This window comes from Pezoporus flaviventris, unplaced genomic scaffold (assembly GCF_033815535.1).
Source record: "Pezoporus flaviventris isolate CSIRO_AGI_PZ_B2104156 unplaced genomic scaffold, CSIRO_AGI_Pfla_v1 ptg000013l, whole genome shotgun sequence".
Lineage (NCBI taxonomy): Eukaryota > Metazoa > Chordata > Aves > Psittaciformes > Psittacidae > Pezoporus > Pezoporus flaviventris.
Genome location: NW_026892561.1, coordinates 740,150 through 764,755, shown reverse-complemented (window position 1 = coordinate 764,755; position 24,606 = coordinate 740,150). Strand labels below are relative to the sequence as shown.

Sequence of the window (24,606 nt, the reverse complement as noted above, 5' to 3'; positions counted from 1 at the left end):
AAGGACAAAGGGGAATAGCTTTAAACTGACAGAGGGTGGGCTGAGATGAGCTTTTAGGCAGAAACTCCTCCCTGTGAGGGTGCTGAGGCGCTGGCACAGGGTGCCCAGAGAAGCTGTGGCTGCCCCATCCCTGGCAGTGCTCAAGGCCAGGTTGGACACAGGGGCTTGGAGCAAGCTGCTCTAGTGGAAGGTGTCCCTGCCCATGGCAGGGGTTGGAACTGGAGGAGCTTTAAGGTCCCTTCCAGCCCAAACCAGTCTGGGATTCTGTGAAATGGGTCAGATCCATAGGCTCTCTCCTCAGTATTGTCTCCAGCAGTGGCAGGTACTCCTCTAGGCCTCTGGTACAACCCTCTCATACTCTGCCAGCAACTGCAATGCCAGGTTTGCAGTGTTGCAGCTGCTGCCCTTTCTCTTCAGCATTTGTTTACAGACCCCTCAAATGTGAATTTGTTGAATCAGTTTTCTGAACCCATCTGCAAGCTCGCCAATAGTTACACAACAGAGTCCCTTCTCTCCGTGTTTTAACCGAGTCTCTCCCAGCAGCCTCACCCAGCTCCCTGGTTCCGGGTACCGTTGGGTCCCATGGCAGCAGCTCCGCGCTCACCCCACGTTAACGCCTCCACAGCCCCCATTCTCGATGCCCTGCCCGATAATGCCCCACACTGCCGCTTCCCCCCGCCCCCAAGGGCCCTCAATGAGACTCCAAGGTCTCTCCCCAGCGGCGCCCGGCAGCGGGGAGCACCAGAAGCGGCCGAGGCCCCGAGCGAGCGCGGCCCAGCCCGGGCAGCCCCTCAGCCAGCGGCAGCCTTCCCCTCGCCGTCCCCTCACACAAACCCCGGCCGCCGCGGCCACACAAGCCCTGCGCGCCGTGGGCAGAAGGAGCACGGGACACGCTGACGGCAGCGGCAGAGCCACCAGCCCTCAGCGCGGCTCTCACTCACCCCGGCCCCGCGGACCCGGGCACGGCCGCCGGGTCCCCTTCGATATCCACCTCCAGCTCCTCAGCCGCCGCCATCACCGGCCCCGGCAGCGATCTCGCGAGATTTGGCGGGAGCACGGCTTCCGCGCGTGCGCGGGTTACCTCAGTGAGGCCGCGTCCTGAGGGGCCGCCGGGGCGGAGGCGGGGCCGTGGCGCTGCGGTAGGCGGGGCGCGCGGGGGCGGCTGAGGCGGGACGGGCCCGAGGGGCTGCGGCCGGCGGGAGAAGGGGTGAATGTGAGGTGGGGATGGGAGAGCGGGGGTCTGGCCTGTGCCAGCGGTGATTGCTCCCCTGCACTGGGCGCTGTGGTGAGGCCGCTCATTGAATCCTGTGTTCGGCTCTGGGCCCCTCACTACAAGAGAGACATTGAGGTGTTGGAGCGGGTACAGAAATGGGCAGCGACGCTGGTGAAGGGTCTGGAGCACAAGTGTGATGGAGAGCGGCTGAGGAGCCTGGAGGGGGTTTAGTCCGGAGAAAAGAAGGCTCGGGGGGGACCTTATCGCTCCCTACACCTATCTGACAGGAGCTTGTGGTGAGGTGGGGGTCAGTCTCCCAACGAACAAGGGAGAGGACAAGAGGAAACGGCCTCAAGCTGCGCCAGGGCAGGTTTAGACTGGAATTTAGGAACAATTCCTTCACCAAGAGAGTGCTCAGGCACTGGAACAGGCTGCGCAGGGCAGTGCTGAAGTCACCGTCCCTGAAGTGTTCACAAACCGTGTAGCCGAGGCCCTCAGGGACACGGGTTAGTGGTGGCCTTGGCAGTGCCTGGTTGACGGACGAACTTGGTGATCTTAAAGGTCTTTCCCAAGCCAGTTGATTTCTATGATACCATGAAGCGCAGTGTGGGAGGCGGCTGGCTCCTGCCCAGGCCGCATGCCCCGGTGTCCCCCACCCCCGTCTGCCCCTCTCGCTGTGGGGTGGGAGCGCTCTGTGAGGGCTGCAGGTGGATGAAAGCCCTCTGGCGATTTGCCTTCCTTCGGCTGTAGTGGAAAGCGCGCTGGGGGAGTGCTGGTTTGTGAGTGGCCCGGGGAGAGCCGGGCCGTGGAAGTGTGGAGTGATGGCTGAAGAGGGACCCTGCTGACTGGTGCCGCTGGGTACCTCCTGCTGCAGGTGCTGTGGTTGCTGAGCTCTGCCTGTGTGCTTCCAAGCGTGCGGTGATGTCTTTTAAGCAGCGGTGTTGTGTGGGTCAAGTTAAAGTGTTGTAATATGGCTCTAAAAATTACAGTTTTACTCTCGTACATTCTTAAATCAGTGTTTGTGTCGCAAGAAGTATTTGTCTCTTTGTGGTAATTTGGCTTCCAGTCATACACTGGTGAGAAGTGTGAAGAATAGAGAGGCTTGATTATCATTATATAGAGAATTACCACAGAGAACCTTCTGCCTGGAGAAAGTGTTTCTGTTTTAAGAGATGGCAGTACAAATGTTTTGAACCAATAAACTCCACTGCAACCTTTTTATTCTGAAAATGTCATCATTGTGCTGGAATTGATTTGAAAGTGAAGTTAATAAACAGCAAATACGATTGGTTTAATTATCTGTACATAAAAATGCAAAATCTAGATAAATGGTATCGTGAAAGGTAGAAGGAAAAATGATTGTTAGAGTCCCTAGAGCTGTCAGTGCCATGTTGAAGAGTATAATATAGAAGAGTCTAAAGAGGGTCCATTGCAATATTGAATGTCAATGTAGCACATACCAGTGTCCTAAGGACAGCGTCATTGTGTTAGCAAAGTTTCGGAACACACACTTCTCTGGTTGGTTTATACCAAGGCTCTTGGTAGGATTTATAGGGGCCTGCAGGAAATCTGGAGAGGGGCTTTTGACAAGAGCCTGTAGTGACAAGACAAAGGGAATGGCTTTAACCTGACAGAGGGAAGATTAAATTAGGTATTAGGAAGAATTTTTTCCCTGTGAGGGTGCTGAGACACTGGCACAGGGTGCCCAGGGAAGCTGTGGCTGCCCCATCCCTGGCAGTGTTCAAGGCCAGGTTGGACACAGGGGCTTGGAGCAAGCTGCTCTAGTGGGAGGTGTCCCTGCCTGTGGCAGGGGTTGGAACTGGATGAGCTTTAAGGTCCCTTCCAACCCAAACCAGTCTGTGACTCTATGATTTATTAGCGTGGGGAAAGTATCTAGTAAATCTGGAGTAGAGCAGCCCCACACTAGTACATTTTGCAAGAAATGCCTTCTGATCTCCTGTTGACGCAGAGAGCAGTGCTATAATCAGCCTAGACCAAGCTCATATCACATTACCCTCAGGAGAGCCAGTGCTACTCTTGTCTTTGCTATCCTGCTTCTCCCTGTGTTCAGGTACGACTGTGGAGTAAGTTGGATCAGATCACACATACAATCTAGAGCAGGGCTGGGATGGAAGGGAGGGCAGATCAATCTCTCTTGGCAACACTCTGCAGTTAGGACTGCCAAAGTTAAACAAAACTAGGTTCATCTACTCCAATGTCTCTATCTCAGTGTCCTTGAAGATACTGATATCCCCTTATTCATAATAGACATGGCTTTTTTAAAAAGTGATTTTACCAAACAGCACTTAACTAATACAAACTGTTCATGACAGATACATAAACAGTTATTTTCTATCTTGTTTTTGCGAGTCTTGACTTTTACTGGAAGAGGTCATACACATTCTGTTTAAGAGTGGTGCTTTTTAAATAGATTCCAAGTAGGAGATTTGTGAGAGAAGCAAAAGGCTAAGCAATACTTTGAAGTTAAACAGTGTCTATAAGATACGTTTTTCTCCATGGCCACCTTTGATTGCTAACTTAATTCTGCCTGCCCTAGCATAGTTACAATCATACTGGGCAACAGGACTATCCAAACTACATTACAAGAGAATTCTATATTTAACTTTAGACGTTTTAGCTTTACATCTTCATTTTGTTATTAACATTTTCTTCTTCAAAAGTGTTACAATTTGAGCCTGATTTTCTGTTATATTAAACTCTGCTACTTGCAGTGGGGTCTTTTGAAGACTGTTAGCAGCCAGTAAATTTGCTCTTTCTCCTTGTGACCAGTTCAGGAGGGCATTCACAGCATTCAAGTGACCAGCCTTGCATGCACAGTGCAGCGCCGTGTCCCTGCTGCTGTCTGAGGCGTTAATGGCTGCCCCGTGGCTCAGCAACACATTGATCAGGTCACTGTGCCCGTGCTCTGCTGCAATATGCAGTGCAGTCTTTCTCCAAATGTTTCTATCATCAATATTTTTATTTTTCCCTGATGCCAGAAGAATTTTTACAATCTCTATGTTTCCCTGGTTGGCTGCATAGTGCATTGGAGTGCATCCATCCATGTCCTTAACTCCAAATCTTGCTTTTCCTGCTAACAGAACTTCCACAATGCCGAGATGCCCTCTCACAGCTGCGGTGTGAAGGGGAGTCTTCTTCTCTTTATCTTGTGCATTGGGGTCAGCTTTAGCATTCAGAAGCATCTCTACCATTGTTCTGTCTCCCCTTTCAGCAGCAAAATGTAAAGGGGATTTTAACTGCTTATCCTTAACATTAACATGGGCTTTGTGGTGCAAGAGCTGTTGGGCAGCATCAGTGCTACCTCTTTGACTTGCAATATGCAGGGGAGTAACAAACTCTTTAGTGCCAGCATTAATTTGGGCCCCAGCATTAACTAGAAGTCCAACTAATGCACCTTTATTATGCAGGGCAGCAACATGGAGTGGGGTTTCATGGGCTTGGTTCCTCAGGTTAGTTTCCATCCCCTTGTGCAGAAGCAGATGTGCAGTGGAAGCAGCCCCAGCTTGAACTGCCAAGTGCAAAGCTGTGTCTGAAGCAGGAGTCCTCATTCCAAAGTTTGCTCCCTTTGTGATTAGAACTTCTGCAGCTTCAGCTTTGCCCATTTCACATGCCAAAAGTAAAGGAGTGTACCTCATGTCATTGAGAGCGTCTATATCTGTACCTCTGTCGATTAAAGCAGCTATAATACCAGGCAGATTTTTCTGCACAGCTCTAAAAAGAGCTGATTCCATTACTTCAGATGGAAAATCTTTGGAATATTCTAGTAGTATTTTGAAGATGGATGGGTGGTTGCTGTTGAAGGCTCTTTCAGCCATGTTGGAATCAACACTGGCTCCTGCTTCTAGCAGTACTTTTGCAGTGTTTTCAGACCTGTGAGACACAGCATGAGTAAGAGGAGTCTGTCCCTTTTCGTCTTTTCCATCAACGGAGGCACCAGCCTTCAAAAGCATTTTTGCCAGACTGCTTTCGTCTTTAAGAGCTGCCATGTGCAAAAAGTTGTGCTGGTTCCTGTAGCTTCTTGCCTCTTCTTCCACGAGTATCTTCACTATGTGACTGTGGTTATTCTGTGCAGCCAAATGGAGTGGTGTCTTGCCTTTCATATCCAAACTGTACAGATAAGCACCAGATTGGAGCAACGCTTTCACTGCATCAGCATGGCCTTTCTCAGCAGCCCTGTGCAGTGGTGTTCTTCCATTACTGTCTTTCACATCTACCTTTGCACCTTTGCTGATCAAATATTCCATTACAGTTGCATGTCCATTAGCAGCTGCAACATGCAAAAGTGTTTCACTTGAGGAGTTTAGCGCATTAATATCATTGTCTTTCAATGTCTTTTCTAACTCGGGAAGATTGCCCTTAGTGACTGCATCAAAGATGCCAACATCAGTGTGATCTTTTCTGGGTTTTGCTGTCCTTGACAGTTGAAGTTGTTTTCCTTTCTTCCTAATAGTCCATTCTTTCCTTTTTCTTCTAGGACTGTCCTTTTTTCCCTGGTGCCATTCATTGCTACTTTCAAACCAAACCTTGTCTTTTTCAAGTAAATATCCCACTAATTGTCTTCTAGCATCTCCAATGCTTTCATTTACTTCACTGACATATTTTCTTATCTTGCTGTAAAGTTTTGGCTCCACTTGCTTTAAACATGGATAAAAAAAGAGCCTACAGGCTCGTTCACCATGAGACATCAGTAGGTCTAAAACTCGAGAGTTCTTTTCTGTTCGTGTCCTGTAGAAACTCATGACCATCTTTTTCTCTGGGGTAAAAACACCATTGTCTATCAGCCAGTTCAGAAGATGGTCTGGGTGGGTTATGCCTTCTACGAGCTCTTCTTTTTTAGTCTTTAGGACTTCAATTGCATATGGATTTGTGAATAGGCTGGTTGAATGCATGATCACATTGCTAAACAAAAAGTGAATTAAGCTATTGTTTGATATTTGAAGTCAGATAGGAAATAGCAAAGCAGGCTCACATCACTTCACACATTCTTTTCATACAACTATGAACCAACAACCGTTGTACTTCAGTGATAAATCTTTAAAGAATGAGAAAGAAATCAAAACTCCCTCACCTTTGCTTTGCTAGTTGTTAGAAGTCCTTTGATCTTCTCTGGTCTTCCTTAGCAACAAGTGAAGTTTAATAACAAAACAAAAATCGGTGATACGCAAAGATATTCCACGTGGAAGATTTCTTCCAGATTTTTTAATGAAATAATTAGGGAGGAAAAAAAGATGGTTTTGTAACTCTGGTATTTGAATAGCAGATATTTGTTTATTGAGTTCCTGGCTCCTCTGGCCAAGCTGCTTTTTGTAGGTGCCTAAATGACCAGTCTATTAAACATGACAAAAGAAAATGCACAGCATAGTTACTGTTGCCGTGATTACGTACCTTGTATGATCTTCAATGAAAGAGTACACATTGCCAGCTATAATGTAATGAAATAAAAAGATGAAGACCTAGATAAAAATAAACTGTATAATCAGCTAGTTATAAAAAGGGATCCAGCCTTTCTAATAGGAGTTACGTCTTCAGTCTATGAGGTATATTTAACTTAAAGGCTATTTAGACTGTCATTCCTGCTGTAACCTGGAGTCTGTCTGGAACTTAATTCTTTTCCATGAGGTGGATCAAGGCGTGTGATTCAGTATGCCACATTTAAAGTATAATTAAATAGAGCTTCAAGACTGTGAATATGTATAGTCTTCAGTATGGGTGTAGGGCCTTTGAATCTGGCTGTAATTAATTTAACTTATTGGTGTTAAAATTCCTTATGGAGAGAAGGAAATAATAATCACCTACACATTTTGAAAGCAACTGAGAGAGAAATGGAGATTACAGAGTTCTGTAAGAGCTAGAAGTAAAATGAGCTGAGAAGCTGAAAGCTTGACCTTATTTAAGCAAATGGGAAATGTTGCCGTGTGTTTCGTAGCTCAGCACCCTTTCTGCTGGGTCCTGTTGCCTTTGATGGGATTTTTTTTAATAGTATGTACAATGTGACTGATAAGAGTTTTAATTTGTTTTCTGTTGACTTTAGTTTTATAAGTAAGATCACAAAGCTTATTTTATATATATAGAGAGAGATTTATTGAAGAAATAGCCATGAAAGGTGAGATTTTTAATATATATTTTGAAAAGCAGCCAGTTACCAAGTCAGCAAGTTTGACAGCCAGTGTAAAAGCCCAATAATTCCTCTGAAATGCAAAGAAGGGCACTACACCAAGAACAGCAAAACCTTTGTCATTGAGGTAATGATTAGTAACGCCTAACATGGAAAACTTGGCTTTATTGTAGGGAGTCAGGAGGCCTAAATTGTGTTCCCAAATCTGTGAATGACTCAGTCTGTGATCCGCAAGTTATTCAGTCTGAAGATTTGACTTAACAAAGTACTGAAGATCTATCCATGTCTTGGATAAATTAATAGGCCTCACTCAAAGGCTGCTGAAATGGGATCTTTACATCGTTATTGTTCCCATGCAAAATAGACATAACAATACTTATCTTCATCAGACTCTAGTGAAAAGACAAGGGGTAATGGGTTTAATCTTCAGCAGGGGAAGTTCAGGTTAGATTGAAGGAAGAAGTTCTTTACTGTGAGGGTGGTGAGGCACAGGTTGCCCAAAGGAGTGGTAAATGCTCCATCCCTGGCAGTGTTCAAGGCCCGACTGGACAGAGCCTTGAACAACAAGGTGTAGTGTGAGACATACCTGTCCATGGCAGGGGGTCGGAACTGGATGATCTTAAGGTCCTTTCCAACCCAAGCCACTCTATAATTCTATAATTACCTTCACAGCAAAGTTTTAAGTTCTGTCAATGGGAAATGTTACATTAGTTCTGAGCTGTATCATTAATACAGACAGCACCAGGATGTTTGGAACTCCTGAAAACTTCTAAACCAGAGATTGTGATACTCTTTTTAAGTCTAACAGCACGGCAGTAGCTTTCTGGTGTTCTGGATACAGAAGTTTTACTGGCAAACAGTACAAAAGAAGGGTGCAGTACTCCTAACTGGCCTTGAGGAGGAACATTTGATCAGTATATCCAGGCAGCATCTCTCTCAGAGTCACTGGGGGACTTCATCTGGGGAAAATAATATGCAGCACATCAGTTGTTACTAGATGCAAATCAGTGTTCAAAATAGAATAATGCATTTTTTTAAACAAGTTCTTCATGATAAGCATGTGACTAACGAGGAAAATTTGTCTTAAAACAAGAATCACATTTGACAAGGAAATTTTGGAAGCCTGTGGTATAGATTCAGTTTTAGAAGTTGTGCTTGAAAAGCTCTTATTTTTTAATTAGTATTTAGCTACTTTTAGAATTGAGCCTATGTTCCAACAATGACTTCACAAAGAGAAGATTGAGAATTGGCTCTTTGAAGCATGTTTTTTGTTTATATCTTTTTTTAACATATTAACTCTATTTATTTGACATAAATGTTTTAGAGAAGGGAGAAATATTAAGGTTCCACATCTCTTCTCCTTTAATTAAGTGCATGAGACCACAGACTTGTGGAGTTGTCAGAAAGCTCTTCATTAAAAACAAGACTGGCAAAATTTAATATTACTACAGATCTAAGAAAAGAAGTAAGTTGGAGAGAGGAAAAGGCAAATCTTTTACATTTATCATTATCCTTTACATATATTTGTTGTCTGAGGGGCATAAGGTGATTTTTCTTTTCCTTGCTAAGCACTTCTATTTCTTCTGGCTGCACGTGCCCAAGGACTGTTCCCTGTTAGGTTATTTTGCAAAGAAAATTAAGGTGTTTGCTTCTGTCTTCTTTGGCAGATAGCACTTAAGGCTCCTTGTGCTCTGCATTAAGGGTGTATTTCACAGGGCTATAGATCAGATCAGGTGATGTGCATTGAAGAGATTTTACGTTTTACTTGAGAAGAATGTAGTAAAAAGTTCTGATTGGTACTACTGCAGCTGGAAACAACATGGTAAAGTTTAGAGCAGGACTCTGAAAGGGCAGGTGATGCTGTTGATGGGAAATATCTCTGTTTTGGCCTCTGCCAAGTAAGTGCCCTTGTAGGGAACTGTTTTAACGCAGCTATAGCTGGGAGGCTTGAGCCAGCTATTTCTGATATGCAATCTCAGTTATGCTACTAACTTGTGTCCTTGGGCAAATCACTTAATCCCTGTGCCCTGTTTACACAAGCATTAAAAAAGGAAATATTTTCTACCTCACAGACATGTCCTAAGTGTTTATTAATATTGGTGCAGTGCTTTGAAGTTACAGAGTGCTTTGAAGTTTTTGTTCTTTGAAGTACTGTTTTCTGACTTCTCAAAGATGAACATTTATGTCCTAAATTAACACGTGCCCGTGTTTTCTAGCTTATTTTATGTTGCTAGGTCATCATCGAATATACATTTAATTTTCTCTAGTTTAATTTCTCCAAGATGAAAGCAACCCAAACTACACCTTGCAGGCTGTTAGGTGGACAGGGAGGTGGTGTGGCCGCCGGAGTGAAGAACCTGTAGAGGTCACTATTTCTCCACCGAGGCTTTCTCACTGAGCCTGCTATTACTGTCTTCTGCTGAAACGGCATGTAATGCAACTGAATGACTTCCAGTAACTCCTTATATTCTCTAGGGCATTTTCTCGATCAAATTGATGGAAAGTCAAACATTAACAACACAGTTTCACTCACCGTGATATTTTTATGTTTCCCAATGTGTAATTTCATTTATGACAGTTGTTTGCAGTAATGCCAACTGCTTATTGGGAACATATCTCACTGTAGAATAACCAGTCTGTAAGAGATAATAAAGCCAACATCATTATCTAAACATCATGAGGGATGGAGAAATATATTTTCATTAATAAACATGGCTCCTGAATAAATCTTTGTTTTGGATAACCAGAAATCTAAGCATGGCCTAGCTGGCTGAGGTTGAACTATATTTAGATATAACTAGATTGAGAAATAGGAGTGCTAGAAGTGTTCACAATGATGATTAGAGTGCACTTGACTGATTATAGCACTGGGAGAGAAGCTGACTAGTCAGAATGTCTGCAAGAGAGACAAAATGTAGTGCTTAGTTTTGCCTAAAGATGAACTGCAGTAAATCAGGAAAGTCAAAGGGGAGCCTTGGCACTGAGTGATCTTGTTTGTGTTAGTCATATTGTTGTAGTGACAGACTTGGGGCCTTCCTGGTGCTGAGAAACCTCTACCCTGGCTGGTATTTAAATGTGAGGTGTTCCCTAGAGTGGTGCTGTCCTTTGAGTGGGACTGGCACAAACAGAACATGTGTATCATCATCAGGGGCTGAGCAGGGGCCTGCTGGAGGGAGGGGAAAGCTGATCTATCCAGTCTCATGTTTTGAATCTAGTACTTGCACTCCAGGCTCCCATCTTATCCAGTCTGCACCTTAGGCATTGGCAGGGCACAACCACCCCTTCAGAGTCCTCTGCCAGGTCCTATCCTTGACAGAGGTGCCTCACAGAAGGCACAGCTTCCCTGTTTTGTCTCTTTTTCATGGATGCCTTCAAAATACTAAGTAATAATGCAACAGCTGATATAATAATTCAGGTATTTTATTCTATTTCCAAACCAAGTCACAATGTTATCCCCACACTGTAGTGCTATTTCCTCAAGTATAAACAAAAAATGACGACCCTGTTAAGTGCTGCACCTGTACGATGCAAAATGTTCTTCTTTCCAAAGATTAGTGTATACTTTTATGACATTCCCAACCTGAGGTAACTGTAAGTGGATGATCCACATCTGCAAAGCGCCTCGATGGTGTAAATGCTGATAGAGTAGAGCAAGCTGTTTGTCTGGATCCAAGTGTAGGAATGTGGCTTAACAACCATAACTCAGCCAAAAGTTAGGATGAGGGTTGTTTTGCAGCTTACCGTACATATATTTGTACATTTTGGAAACCATATTTTTGCCATTCAGGTTTTTGAATCATGAGATTTAAGTATTTTTCCACAGTTCTTAATGCACTTACTTGCCAGGGAGTTTTTGGGGAAGCTACATAGCAGAGATAGGAGGAAAAAAAGCTTTCTAATTGAGCTTCACAGAGCTAAAGCAAGGCAATAATGGTCATGATTCAGAACATAATAAAGAAAACAAAAGTTGGTTTGAAACAAACAGAACAAATGTCAATGGTGATAAGATATATTTAGTTACTGCAATTTTCGTAATGCAAAGTAAGAAAAAGAAATAGTACATTTTCTTTTGTGTCTAAGTGATGAGTATTATTAGTTATTTGTTTCTACATATATTTATTCTGCAGAAGTTTTACTGTCACAAGCTTAATTTAAATTTGACAACTGATTTCCCTATTTAATCTATTGACTAAACCTGGTCACTAATACTGATTTTATTAATGAGATACCATTTTCCAATTCATTGGCTTAAAGTTTTATTAGTATCATGATTTTTATCTTAAAATTTTATAGGTTTGAATGTGTCCTTTCAGACCAATGCTAATAGAAAGCAGTTATGGAAAAATGCTAACCCTTATATGATTAGCATAAATGTAAGTGTTTGTAAAAGTATTAAGTTACTAAATGCTGAGGCAGCTTCAAGGAACAGCAAAACCAAATGGAGTTTTGGAGAGGGCCAAAGGTTTTCTCCAAAATGGGCAGATTTCTTTTCCAAACCAGCTCTTGTGGTTTTGAGTCGGGAACATGCACTGTGTCAGTGCATCTTACAGAAGGAAATACTGTATTGAAGTTCTTTAACTGTTAAAGGCCAAGATCCTCCTTACACCCCCTGTACTAACATTACAGGCAGCATTGCTCCCAGAAGGTGAATATGGTGCTGCCTCTGCATGTCCCCCAGACCCTTTGGGCCAGATTTGCCCTGTAGATGTAATTTGTGAAAAGCCATTCTGAATGTACGCAGGTACATGAGCAGGATTTTGTTCTTCTAGATTGTAAAGTGCTGTAGATACGACTAGAGACTAATATGACTTTGAAAGGAAATCGTGTTTTGCCACCTCATAAAGCAGTTTTAATTGCTGTTATTTATGAAGTTCTTACAGTTAGATGTCAAGCATCAGACATAGTACAGACATTTGCCCAAACAATGTCTTGCTAATGAAGTCTCCACACACATACTTTGAAATTTTGCCCTCTCTGAGGAATCCATTTACAGTAAAACATGTATAAATTGTATTTATTGTGTCAGAGTAAATCCATTTATTTAGTTCTACAGCTGTTTTTTTCCTGAACGTGAAGAAAGGTAAAACTTACTTCAGCTCAGTGTGGAAAACAATCTCAATATTTCTTTATTCTGGTAAGAAAAATTGTGTTATAATTACTCTGTAAAAAATGCAGCAAGAGTTCTTCCTTAGCAATAGGAAGCTTAGCTTTTAGTACCACCACCACCAGTAGCAGTAGCAGCAGCTGCAAAAAGACAGTGTAGTCCTGCAGGAGGGAGAGCAGAAAGTAGTAAATAGGGCTCAGTTAATTCCTTCTTTAAACCTATTAAAGGGCAATTGAAGCAGTTGAGCCTGGCTGAGTCTTCCTGATAGACTTCATGTAACACATCAGAGAAGATTTCCTGCATCTGCTGCCTTCTCCACAGCTGTCAATTCAGGGCTCCATAAGTTCCCCCCCTCCTTAATAGCCTAGCTTTGTTTCTTATTTCTCCATTTATCTTGAAGCTGTTTTCTGCATTTCCTTCTCTTTGAGCCTGGGGAGGTGGCTGTTGCACTGTGAGTCCTGTATGGTTTTGTTACTGCCATGGTTTTACTGATAATAATTAGCAGCATTTAAATAAGATCTGTGCAAGTTTCTTTGTGCCCTGGAGTGACTGTAATTCCTATGTTAATTCTTTGCCTCTCATGTTTTCAATAGCATTGGTCTCCACAATGTGGAAAAGCAAGGCAACTCAGGGTTAAGAAAGACTCTCTGTCAGTGCTGGTTTAGCTTAGCTTCAGTACTCTGTCTAGAAAGTTCTGTTTAGAGGAGAAGTAAGTTGATTTTGGTTATTTCATGTCAAATGGCTAAAATGTAACTTTGATTTAAATTCTACTTACCTTACTATTCAGTTATCTATCACCAGTGCATCTTCTTTCTTTCCTGATTACCATTCTTAGCATTCAGTTGTACTCTATCCTGATTAGCTAGTTAAAATCATCTTGGATTTTTAGTTGCATTCAATCCATGTTTATTGTACATCAAAATGAAATGTAACTGTCCTGGAATAGCAATGCTAGAAAATCAATGCTAGAAAATCATTGGGATGTAATTATTTCTTTCTTATTAGTGTTCACAATTCTATCATTTGGTGAGTACCTTTTGTTCAGTTTTGTAGTATTTCTCATTACTAGAGGGATTTCTGATGCTTATAGACTTGATGTTTTCATGTTATCTCCTCTTTCTGATTCCAACAGTTTTCCCTGTTTTCTGTTTGAATCCTCTGGCTTTGACTGACTCCTTTGGTTTTCCCAGAATGTCTATGTCTTCTTGCATGTCAGGATCTGGATTCCTGCACCTCACATTAGTTCTAATTCAGCAATGTATATAATTATATATCTAACTACAGAGAGGTGCTTCAGTAGAGTGTAAGGTTGACTCCCAGAAACATCAGTAGGACACTGGCACCTCCTGTCTTTGTCTGTTTTCTACTGTAACATTAAGGAAGTGATGAATTGGAGCATTGAATCAGGACCTCAGCTCTACCCCTGTCTGTTTGACTCCGTGAGAAATAGCCTTGTTGATTTGGATAGCTCCCTAAATCCAAAGTCCTGACAACTCCTCCAGATTCATGGTGTTTGCTTTCCTTGGCATATCCCAAAACATCCTTCTCTGCTCAGCTGCACCTGTGATATTCCAGCAGCTCTCTTTGTTCCCAAGCCATTATGTCTTCCTACTCAAATTTCCATTCAAAGAGTGATTCATGCAGCAGGGGAAAGGCATGACCTAGCTGCCCCCTCAGTTTCCATCACTTTGCAAATCATGTGCAGTCTCATCTGAACTGGAGTTTTCATTTTAGACTTCTCTATTCCCATTCCTACAACTCCTTTATTCCTTACTCCTGTATTGTACATTGTGAGCAGGCAAATGTTGGCTGCATAAAGAGACTTTTTCAAAAACCCCAAACCTGCTTTGGTCACAGGAGCAAAGAAAACACACCAGCATGGATTTTCTTTCCTCTAGTAATGCTTTTTCTCACAGCACATGAACACATCTGGTTAGTACCTGTGCTGTAGCTATGTTGTGGACAAAGCACAAGCTTGACTCATTATACCTGCATCATAATAATAGCTTTCATACTCTGAATGTTTGTTCTGATGTCCAGCTGGAGAGAATTGCATCAACAGTCTTTACAAAATCTCTTCAGTCGCTAATGTTTTTGATGTCTTCCATTGTCCTCTGTGCTATTTTCCTCTCTATCCTTTGATTACCCGCTTCTGCCTTTCTGAGTCTCCTCTTCACCATTATTCCTGTATCTCTGACCCTCTTGTTTACAACTTCAGTCTCCTTTACTGTGCAGTAGAAGCATTCCCTATTTGAGAAAGCTTTTAAGCTTTATTTTGGGTTGGTTTTCCCCCTCCCATTGCCTAAATAGCAGTTCTGTGTTTACAGGATGCTTGGGGTTAAACTGAGACTTGTAGGACTCGTGCCAGGTGACATGGTAGGTGTTGAAGAGGCATCTAGACCTGTTGTAGTCTACCTGTAGGTAGATTTTCTGCTGTTACACTTCCCAGTGAAGCAAATTCTTTGGCTCAATATGTATAGCATCATAGTACACAGAACAGTAACATGGCTGCCAAGGATTTTAGAAGACTCAAATTAAGGAAAGAATAGGGATTTTTAGCAAGTACTTGCACCATAAATTAGCTACAATAAGTAAAGAGATGAACTCAAGAATCAACCTTATTTTTCCCTCATGTCACAAGGTATCAGGAAAGCTTAGATTCAACTAGCAGTTAAAATAGTACCATGAAAATGGGATCAATGTGACATTAAGAAGTGAAAGAAGGGATATTGTTGTGACAGCCCAAGTGCTATTAGTAACTTCATGTTTAATTCCATAAAATATCACTATTTAAAAAGTATCTGACACAGGCAGAGCTTGCAGTGGAATTCAGAGCAAACCTACTAGAGAGTGTGCATGGCCATGGCATCCCTGCTGGAAATACTGGCAAATTTAGTGTTAATTGTAGCAGAATCCATCTCCGATTTGTGCTTTCTGTAGGGTTTTGGTTTGGTATCTATATTACTTTCTGAATCTTTTAAAGCTACTAAACATAATCTGTGCTCTGTAGGCTTGCTTTGTGTTACTTTATTTTACAACAGGTTGCACTAATGCTCTCTCGATGTGACTTTCAGTTTTGCATGGCTTGGCACTAAACCCACCAGAATGGCAGTTTGTTTCCCCTTCCCCTCTTTTACTCACTGGCATAATTTCCATGCAACAAAGCTTTTCAAAAATAAGGAAGGAAAGTGCCTTCCTGTACAAGCTTCCTGTGAATCCCATCCAGATAGAAAAGACTTGTGTAAAAGCTTGGCAGGCAATCCCAGCATATGCCACTTAGTGACTTCCTTATTTTATGCCATCATTCCACGTAGAGCAAATGCATCTGAAAATCAGAGTAATTTCCATTCATTTTCAAATAAGAAATATGAAATGGTAAATTTCCTATCTGTGTAGAACACCCACGTTTTCAATTAAAAGTTTTGAATGCTGACAGCATTAGTCATAGGAAATCCTGTGTGAACATCCAGCACTTCAGTGGGACCTTCCCCTGGATCATGCCATAGAAGGAGTTTGCAGGAAAACATTCTGTTACTCTGAAACCCTGCGTAGATTTTTAACCCATTACTTGGTATGACACTGCTTTTCTCTTTTCCAAACCCTCTTTCTCATTGTCTTGTGAACAAAATAGTATTGAAAACCTATCTGTTTCAATGCTAAAGCTTTCTGTGTTTTAATAATGTACCCATAGCATTCTGTAGATACATATATGTATGTATATTCATTCTAAACAATCATTTTTGGTTGTGTAGGCCAAAGTGATCATTTTTACTTGGCTACATGTTGAGTGTCTGTTTCTTTTCAACCTATACTTATAAAGCAACTCTTTTTTAACTCATGGAATCACAGGATCATTTAAATTGAAGTGTAGATGTCCATGAACACCAATATAAGCTATTCAGAAGAAAATGAACTTGAATTAAATACATTGGTTTAGATTATTGGGTATAAGGGAACCAAGTGCTTCTAATAGCAGGATGTAGAACTTCTTTATAGTTGCATATATATGGTTAATGCTCATAATATATTACATTAAATACTATATATACTATAAATATTTAAAAATGTTTGGTGCTGAAGTATTTTATTGAGCAATTTTATTGCTCAGCCAGTCCCCAGTGGACGGGGACAGGACATGCGACCTCATGGAGGGGATGTTGGAGACCTGTCCCCCATCCTCTCCTGCAGCTGCCACATCAAAGGTGGCCATGAAATGTAACAAGCTGTTGGTGGAGGTCAAATTGTAAGTTGGGTGCATCAGTTTGAACTCATTTTCTGTTTCTGAGACACTGTTTTGGACAAAAGGATGCAAAACAGGAGGTTACCACAGAGGGTAATTCATGCGCACCTTAGGCACTGTGGAAGTAGCCTGTGAATGGCAGTGGGGCTACCACTGTGCTCAGAGGAGGATTAACTGGACATGAACTTCAGTGTCAGCAGCACGTTACTGCCTTAAAGAACAGACTCGGACTGTGATGCTGAGAGGGCAAATACATCAATATTCATGTTAATTATTAGCATCAAACAAACTGCACAGCTCAGTAAAAAATGGAAAACTGAAAAAGCCAACACAACTTTGTAATTCAAACTGTAACATGGTCAAGGCATTGATGAACACAGCCACGTTGCACAGGATCATTTTCACATCACATGGGTGAACCAACTTTGGCAGTTTCTTTGCCTTTATTTAAAAGGGGCCACCTCCTAATGGACATTGTATCTCTTAAAAAAAATAAATAAATAAATCCTAGTTATCATTTTCATTTAGTGGGAAAATCCCACACATGTTGAGATCTTGTGGAACAGCTGGCTTAGATTAAGATTTCAGAGTTAAGAAAAGGATCTCAGAGCATCAAGTATCAAATAATAGCTAAAATCAAGGTTAGAATGAGGCTTGTGATGTTAGGCATGGCAAACATATATTAGGCAAATGAACTGAAAGAATCAAAGGGTTTTAGTGTTGTGGTGAATCATAGTACTCCAGGTTTAGCTCAAAATACAGCAGTGCTTAAATATAGTTGAAGTGACTCAAAATACATTTAAATATATCATTTTTTTATAGATGAGAGGCTTTAGAATATGCAAATACTGATGGATGACAACAAAAGAAATAGAAAGCTGTTAAAAAGTCTCAGTTTTTGAGAGCTCTGTTCTTATTCTGGCTCTTCTCCTGAATTTCAAGAGCCTGTCATATATTTTTGGAGCTACATCATTCTGAATAATCATTTTTGGTTGTATAGGCCAAAGCTATCATTTTTACTTGGCTACATGTTGAGTTTCTGTTTGTTTTCAACCTATACTTATAAAACAACTCTTCTTTAACTCATGGAATCACAGGGTCATTTAAATTGGAGTGTAGATGTCTGTGAAGTCAGTATTATTCTGAAGATCCAAAACGGAGGATTTAGGCCAAGACATAGGGGTTTTGGTTTTGTTTTTTTTTTTGATTTGGGGGTTTTTGTTTTGTTTTTTAAGCCAAGACCTGAAAAAGGAGTTCAGTATTTCTGTGCTGTAAATCTCCCCTGTGCTTCACACAATCCCCAGAGATGGAAAATCATGTGCGAGACTATGGGTACCTCCTCATGTGAAACTATAGGTGGAATCTGAACTCAAATTCGTTGCTTATTGTGCCATTGTCTGATGTAGTATCAGCTGAACCCCAGAAACACCAAGGAACCTGGTTTGATTTTCGTGTGCTTGGTGCTAGGTCGTGCTTGTTCCCATTTCTATGCAGTTGTACAAGACAAGGAGTTTTATTTCTTCCTAATACCCTTAAATCTCCAGTGCCACCATAGAAGGTAGACCCTCCTCAAGAGGCAGGGAAGGGCTGAGGATAGGAGTGTGCTTCATAGAGTGGTGGGCCTGGCTTCTGTACTGTTATGTGCGGTGCGTTCCCAAACGGATCACATCAGCTTTCCCTTGTTAGATGGGGTGGTGGATGTGTCAAAACACTTGTAACTAAATACCACTAGAAAGGCTACAGAATATCAGTGGCACTAGGCTTCAACTGAGTTGCTGGTGTTCCTAATTTGCAACAGGTTTGGGAATTGAGCTGTTTCTAAAAGAAAAAGTATAACTTTGTCAGATCTTTCCTACCCTAACCTCAAGACTTTGTTGCCTTTGTTACTATATTTTGTCATAGTTACCTTTAGAATGTGTAACTGGCTTTGCTAGCAGCAAATCGATATCATAGTAAGTGTGAGAGCATTTTGGTAACTGAGTTGCCACGTTCAACCCATTGACACATGGAAGCAGTAGCAATTAACATTAAGTTAAACCCAAGCCTCTCTCTTGTTGCCAGTCTGGCATTTCCTGTCCAGTGGAAAACACAGAAGTGATTTCTGCGCATAAGAATGATAACACAGTGAGCAGAGGGGGGCAAGGAAATAGCTTGAAACTAATTTTTGGGTGTGGTAGTGTGTTTTTTAAGTAAATTCAAAACAGAACATGGAAGCCAATATCAGGACCATGTGCAAGAAATTCCATTTCGAAGGCTTTGAATAATAACCTCGCTGCCCTCTTAAATAATTTCAAATATATATGCATAAAGTTAGTCATCTAACAAAAACAGTTTCATAATAAGGTATACAAGGACTCACAGTTCTCCTTCAAGTTAATGGGGGCATGAAAAATGTTCCCTGTGAAAGTCAAACCACGATTTATAGGTTTGTCCATATGGGAAGTAGAGCTTGTTTAACCCAAAGTGTGAATTCAAATGAAGTTGGTAAAACTGGTGCAAAATCTGCCTGGGCATTTTTGTACTGTAATTTAAAGTGGGAAGAATGAATTTAAGAGTTCTGACTCAATCTGCAGTAATTTGAAGACTGCTGGCGAGCATTTCTTTCAGAAGATGCCACATCCCTACTGCTTGTACTTGCATTTATGTTCCAGCTCTCCTATTGCCCCCTGTCATTTCAGGTGTTTGTAGAGCTGTGTGGTTACAGAACAAGGGAAGTAATGCACATCAAAATAAATGTCCTGCAATATTCCAAACAGCACTACCAGCACAAATGAGGGAGTGGAAAAGAAGAGGCAGAGGAGGAGGGGAAAAGGTGGCTGCTCAGCCTGGCACCCATGTACAAACCCTGCTTACACACATCAAAGCTGAGCTCCCTCAGGCCAGGAGGTGGATCTGTCAGTGCTCGCCTGGCAACACCGGCCCTTGGTGCGGTACTGGCCAACTGTTTAGCTACTGCAGCTCCCAAACTGGCATTTAAACCTGAACTGCTTTACTGGCAGCTTCTTAAAACACCGCAGCTGAAGCTGTCCGAGGTCATACAGCAAGGCCACAAGTTGTACTGAAGAAGTAAGGCTGTGCACACTTGTGTACCAGTTTGAAACAATTGCTTTTAAAGAGCTGAAGCTGTGTAGCTTTCTTGTAAACACAAAAGTTCAGTCTGAGACAAAGCAAATTCCTGATAAGGAAAAAAGTCTCTGGGACAAAATGTTTTACTTTTGCTAATTTTCTTTCTTTCTACTCTGGGAATTCTGACATCCTTCTTTCCCAACATACTAGGTACAATGATTTTTAACCATCTTTTCTTTCCAGTACTTCTCAGTGGCCTGATTTCCAAACCTGGCATATCCAGCATCTGCAGGACTTGTCCTACTTTTGGTAACTATCAGTCAGTATTTTGAGAAAGACTCAAACTGATCAACTTTATTGTTCCTTTCACAAAATTACACGGAAGCAAAAGCTGTCAGTAGTTGTGGAGCTTTGTTAGGGTCTCTTCCCTAAACATACTAAGCTGAGGTGGGTTGGGAAGTATAGAAGTAGGGAATAAACTTTGCTGTTAACTTGGCAAGGGTTAGCTTTGGTCAGTAACCAAACTGTCAACTCTTGTAATGTCAGTGCTGAAGTCAGCTACACTTATTGTATAGCTTTACACAGTTTTTATGTCATTTTGTGTATAAAAGCACTTTGTTAACTGGTTATAATATATATTAGAAAGACTTTATCTGGCTCAGTCAGGAAGCAGGAGAATGGACAAACTGTATGATAGCAAAGCCAAACAAGAAAACTAGAGATGAATTTTGCCTTGAGGAAATTGGGTTCTTTTTCCACCCTTCAGGTATTTTGGGTCAGACACTTGGTGATTATTTAGCACAATAAAGAGCAAATCTTGATTTGGGCCCTGAGATACCACTGGAGGGTTCATAGTAAGTCTGTTAGTGCCTTCGTGTAAGGAGTTTTGTGCAGTTAATGTTTGGGAATACCTTAATGTTTGTATAGGGAAAAAAAGAGTGTACTACATGTATATGATGTAGTAGAATAAAACTTTGTGTATGGAAATTTGTTCATCACTTACGCGTGTACTAGGGAGTGCTAGGCTGTGCTTTTAAACCTGCCACTAATCCACTCAGTGGAGATTCAAAACTTCTTCAGCTGTCTCTCTTCAATGTGAGTGCTGTGAATGGCTTTTTGAGTGAATGGCAACATTCCCTGGATTCTGCCTGCACCATGCCTGTGTTCATAGCATGATAACAGCAGTTATCTAAAAGATCTGCCCTCATCATTGGTGAAAACTCAGGAAAATAGCCATGGATGCTTGGGTTTGAGCCCTTAGTGTCCTCTGAAATAACTATGATTATTCTATGATTAAAATGATGCAGGATCTCCCTACTTGCAGTGATTATTGTAATAATTCAGGGAAGCTCTTAAAATGAATCTTTTCTGTATGTTTTCATGGTGGTGGGTTTCATGTGGAGACTTTTCTGGCAACTACCCTGTCTGAGCAAAGGCTCGTGTTGCAGGCATCTGTGCAGCTTGTTCCAGGACTGTTTGCTTTTGAGCTCCATCTGCTGGAATTGTATTCTGTTTCCCACATCTTCAGTGTTATTTTGCTGCCAGGTTTCACAGGAATTGCTTTTCATTCAAGACTAAGGAACAAAGTTCACAGCTCTGAGGAATTTCTAGCAACTTGCTGGTCCTTTTGCTTGAGGAGTCAAACTAAGGATTGCTTGGAGAATACAAAGCTCAAAACACAAACTAATTGTGAGACTGAGGAAAAGAAAGAACAGTTTTTTCTTCACTTTTGTCTACAGAGTTAGTTTCTGGGTGTTTTATGGAGATTTGGATTAATCAGATCAGTCATAACCTTCCCATTGTAACTGTTTCTCAAATGTCAGAATATTCAAGGACAGAAGGGACCGTGGTGAAGGTCTAATTTGATTCTTGTAGTTCCATTGTTCTTTAACAAAAAGGGACTGCAAAGAATAATGTGCAAAATTGGAAAAGAGGGTCCTGCTGTGCAAAACCACCCTTAAAAGTGTTGAAGTAGTCAGAGGCTTTCACAGTAAATTATATGATGAGTTTCTACAAGTTTTCTTTGTCAGCAGCACTGTTCTCTGTTCAGAGAATACATTATACTGTAGTGACAGGACATGGGGTGATGGCTTTAAACTTCAGGGGAAGTTCAGGTTATATATATGGCAGAAGTTCTTCCCTGTGAGGGTGCTGAGGCGCTGGCACAGGGTGCCCAGAGAAGCTGTGGCTGTCCCATCCCTGGTGGTGTTCAAGGCCAGGCTGGACATAGGGGCTTGGAGCAAGCTGCTCTAGTGGAAGATGTCCCTGGGGATTGGAACTGGGTGAGCTTTAAGGTTCCTTCCAACCTAAACCATTCCATGATTCTATGATTCTTCTCAACAATAATGTGTATGTCTAGAATCAGGACTGCTACCAGCTCTTGGGTGCAGACACTGGTGTTGGCAGCATGGGTAATTCTAAAGATCAAGCATGCCTCCTCAAAAACCAAACCACCCACATCTGGAATTTTTCTGTCGTTATAGGATTAATACTACCTTACTTCCCCTATCCCTAAGCTACATCCCTACATGTTACTGAGGGATATTCTGTCTCATCATGAGTTTGTGTGTATGGTAATTTCAAATATTACTGCCTTGCTGTCCATCTGCCTGTTAGCAATATTTTGTATTCACTTACGATGTTTACAGCTTTTTCTTTCCTACACAGCAAACTTTGCCTGAACTGGTTTTAGTTTCTTGATGTGGGTAGCTCCATGTTGTTATACCCAAGTCTTGGGTATAGGAGTAGGGAGATGGAGAACAGAGAAGCACTAGGGTTGATATTAAAGATAAGTGTTCTTTTCTTTGCAGTTCTGCCCTGTGCTTCTCATGGATATGGTATACCTCATTCTGTGGTGTATTCAACTGGTGCCCAAGCTTGTCCCAGCCTGAGTTGGTCCATCTGCCCCCACAGATTTCAGTGATGCTGCCCAGCTCATAACCCCAGAGACCTGGTCAGGGTGATGCATTTGGACAAAACACTCTACTGATCCAGCTCTGTAACTTCCAGGTTTGCCACTGGTTCTGGCTCCACTGTGCAGTACCCATATGTGCTGTGTGACACTAGATAAATGATGTAAGCCTGCTTCACAGTAACCTGGGTGCCTGTCACATTCCTTGCTTCCTGCACAGTTGGGGGGATAAGGTCATTAATGGGTATGCAGTGATGTACTTCACTGAAAGACCTATTTACTTTCTCAGAAAGTAATCACTGTAATGGATTTCTTAGGCTTTTGCATGGGACAAAGCTGTCAGTCATTTTTCACATAGGTTTGGAGGAATATTGTTTGTATTTCCTAACAGCTTCCTATAAAATGGAAAGATAGCCAAGGCATTTCTTGGTTGCTAAACTTCATTGTTAAATGGGTATGTGCTGCCTTAGGTTGGTATTTAAAGTGCCATGTTTTGAGGTCAGTATTTCTTAGACCTACAGAGATGTAGGCAGTTGAGGATCAGGATTCTATTAGTAACTACTACTGTGTTCTGAGATTGGAACTGACTGGTATGTAACTCTTTCCTGCTGTAGAATAAGTTAGATATTGTGACTGTTATTTCTGTAATGACAAGTACTCAGGATTTAAAAGCACGCAGTGAGTAATCATGGTCAACCCTCCTTATAACTCACTTCTCTTCGTGGGATACAAGCGTGAGGGGTTTGCTGGGTTTAGTAGAGACCCAAATTCTAATTAATATTCCTGTGTCCCAAACATGTTGTTCTGATTAGAGGCTCTGTGCTAGGCATTTCTGTGGAGCCTGCCCTGTTTGAAACCCTGCCTTTTTCTGACTTCACTTCCTGAATCCGTTGACAACACTCACAGCCAAACAAAATACATGTTCACAATGCTGTTATTTGCAAAATATTCCCTTGTGAGTACAGCTGGGGCAACAGAAAGAGAGTTTCTCTCTGAATCTCAAAGAAAACTGGCTATTCCTCATAGAAGCGAGGCACATAGCGCATCAGGCAGCTTTAATCTAAGCAGTTAAGTAAGTGTTAAAACTTTACATTTCACCACATACAAATGCAGGCGCATCTCTCATTACAGTTTGTGTGTATTGATCACTGAGTGACTTAGTGATATACTGAGAGTGCTGAACTGTAATCTCTGCTGAAGTGAACCAGATAGCAACAGGCTCATAGCCCACTACACTGTTTACAAAACAGATGGAGGCAGAGGGAATATAAACTTACTTTGCCCTGTCTTAAGCCTGATGCTGAGATGAGATGTGGACCAAAGATTCATCTAAATCGCTCATCTCTTTCTGAAACTCTGTAACTGGCACTAAACCCCACCTTGCTTGATGGTGGTGGACACCAGCACCTGAGCTGGACCAGGTCGAATAACTCATGGCACAGAAACCAACCTGCCAGGTGATGCCCACCTAAGGAGCAGTGCTATTACTCAGTAACTCTTTAGCTACAGAATGTCATACTCGAGAGAGAGAAGACACATAACTGCAATGCTAAGTGTCCCTGTGTGCGTATTAGGAGAGGGTGGAGCAGACTGTCACTCAGCTGTGTTTAATTAACATAGGATTTTCTCTAATGTATTTATTTAGTATGTAATGAGGTGATGAAGCAGAATGCTTGCTAGTAACATTGAGTCCATAACCCAGCACTGCTGAGAGTTAAACATGCACCTTTGCAGGTAATTAATCTCCTTGCCCTGCTTATTTTGCTAGTTGGCACTTGCTAAATCCCTGTAAAACCACACCCAGCAGTGCTGTGTATTATCCCTCTGCTGTCTATTCCTACATATGGTCAAAATCAACTTACCTTCCGGGTTGCTGACATCAGCAAAATGTACTCTTGGCAAAGTACAGTATCCTCCTAGTAACCCTTTGTTTGGT

The 24,606-nt window shown here is 41.9% G+C and overlaps 3 protein-coding genes and 1 long non-coding RNA gene across 8 annotated transcripts in view; 1 reads left to right on the top strand and 3 right to left on the bottom strand.

Annotated features, from left to right (window-relative positions):
- The window catches only part of MYSM1 (Myb like, SWIRM and MPN domains 1), a 476,369-nt gene extending 475,290 nt beyond the window's left edge, over positions 1-1,079 (bottom strand). For all 4 annotated transcript variants that reach the window (XM_061451113.1, XM_061451114.1, XM_061451112.1 and 1 more), the window contains exon 1: positions 942-1,079. In XM_061451113.1, coding sequence (XP_061307097.1) covers positions 942-1,015 — 74 coding nt within the window. In that variant the 5' untranslated portion in view covers positions 1,016-1,079. The remainder of the gene's footprint in view (positions 1-941) is intronic.
- The window catches only part of LOC133268274 (uncharacterized), a 178,769-nt gene that overhangs the window by 18,872 nt on the left and 135,291 nt on the right, over positions 1-24,606 (bottom strand). The gene's annotated exons all lie outside the window — the stretch shown is intronic.
- FGGY (FGGY carbohydrate kinase domain containing) overlaps positions 1,077-24,606 on the top strand; it is a 322,855-nt gene continuing 299,325 nt past the window's right edge. The window contains exon 1 of one of the 2 annotated variants that reach the window (XM_061451142.1): positions 1,077-1,139. The gene's annotated coding sequence lies outside the window, so the exon portion shown is untranslated. Of the gene's footprint in view, positions 1,140-12,883; positions 12,905-24,606 lie in introns of those variants that run through there. The other variant, XM_061451143.1, reaches the window with a different exon arrangement.
- Positions 3,862-6,173, bottom strand: LOC133268257 (CARD- and ANK-domain containing inflammasome adapter protein-like). Its single transcript, XM_061451105.1, has one exon. It carries the CDS (start codon positions 6,121-6,123, stop codon positions 3,862-3,864), a length of 2,262 nt encoding a protein of 753 aa, XP_061307089.1. The 5' UTR covers positions 6,124-6,173.

Bases quoted from the DNA above. Each gene is read 5' to 3' on its own strand.
- LOC133268257 (XM_061451105.1), bottom strand. From the start codon at position 6,123: ATGCATTCAACCAGCCTATTCACAAATCCATATGCAATTGAAGTCCTA.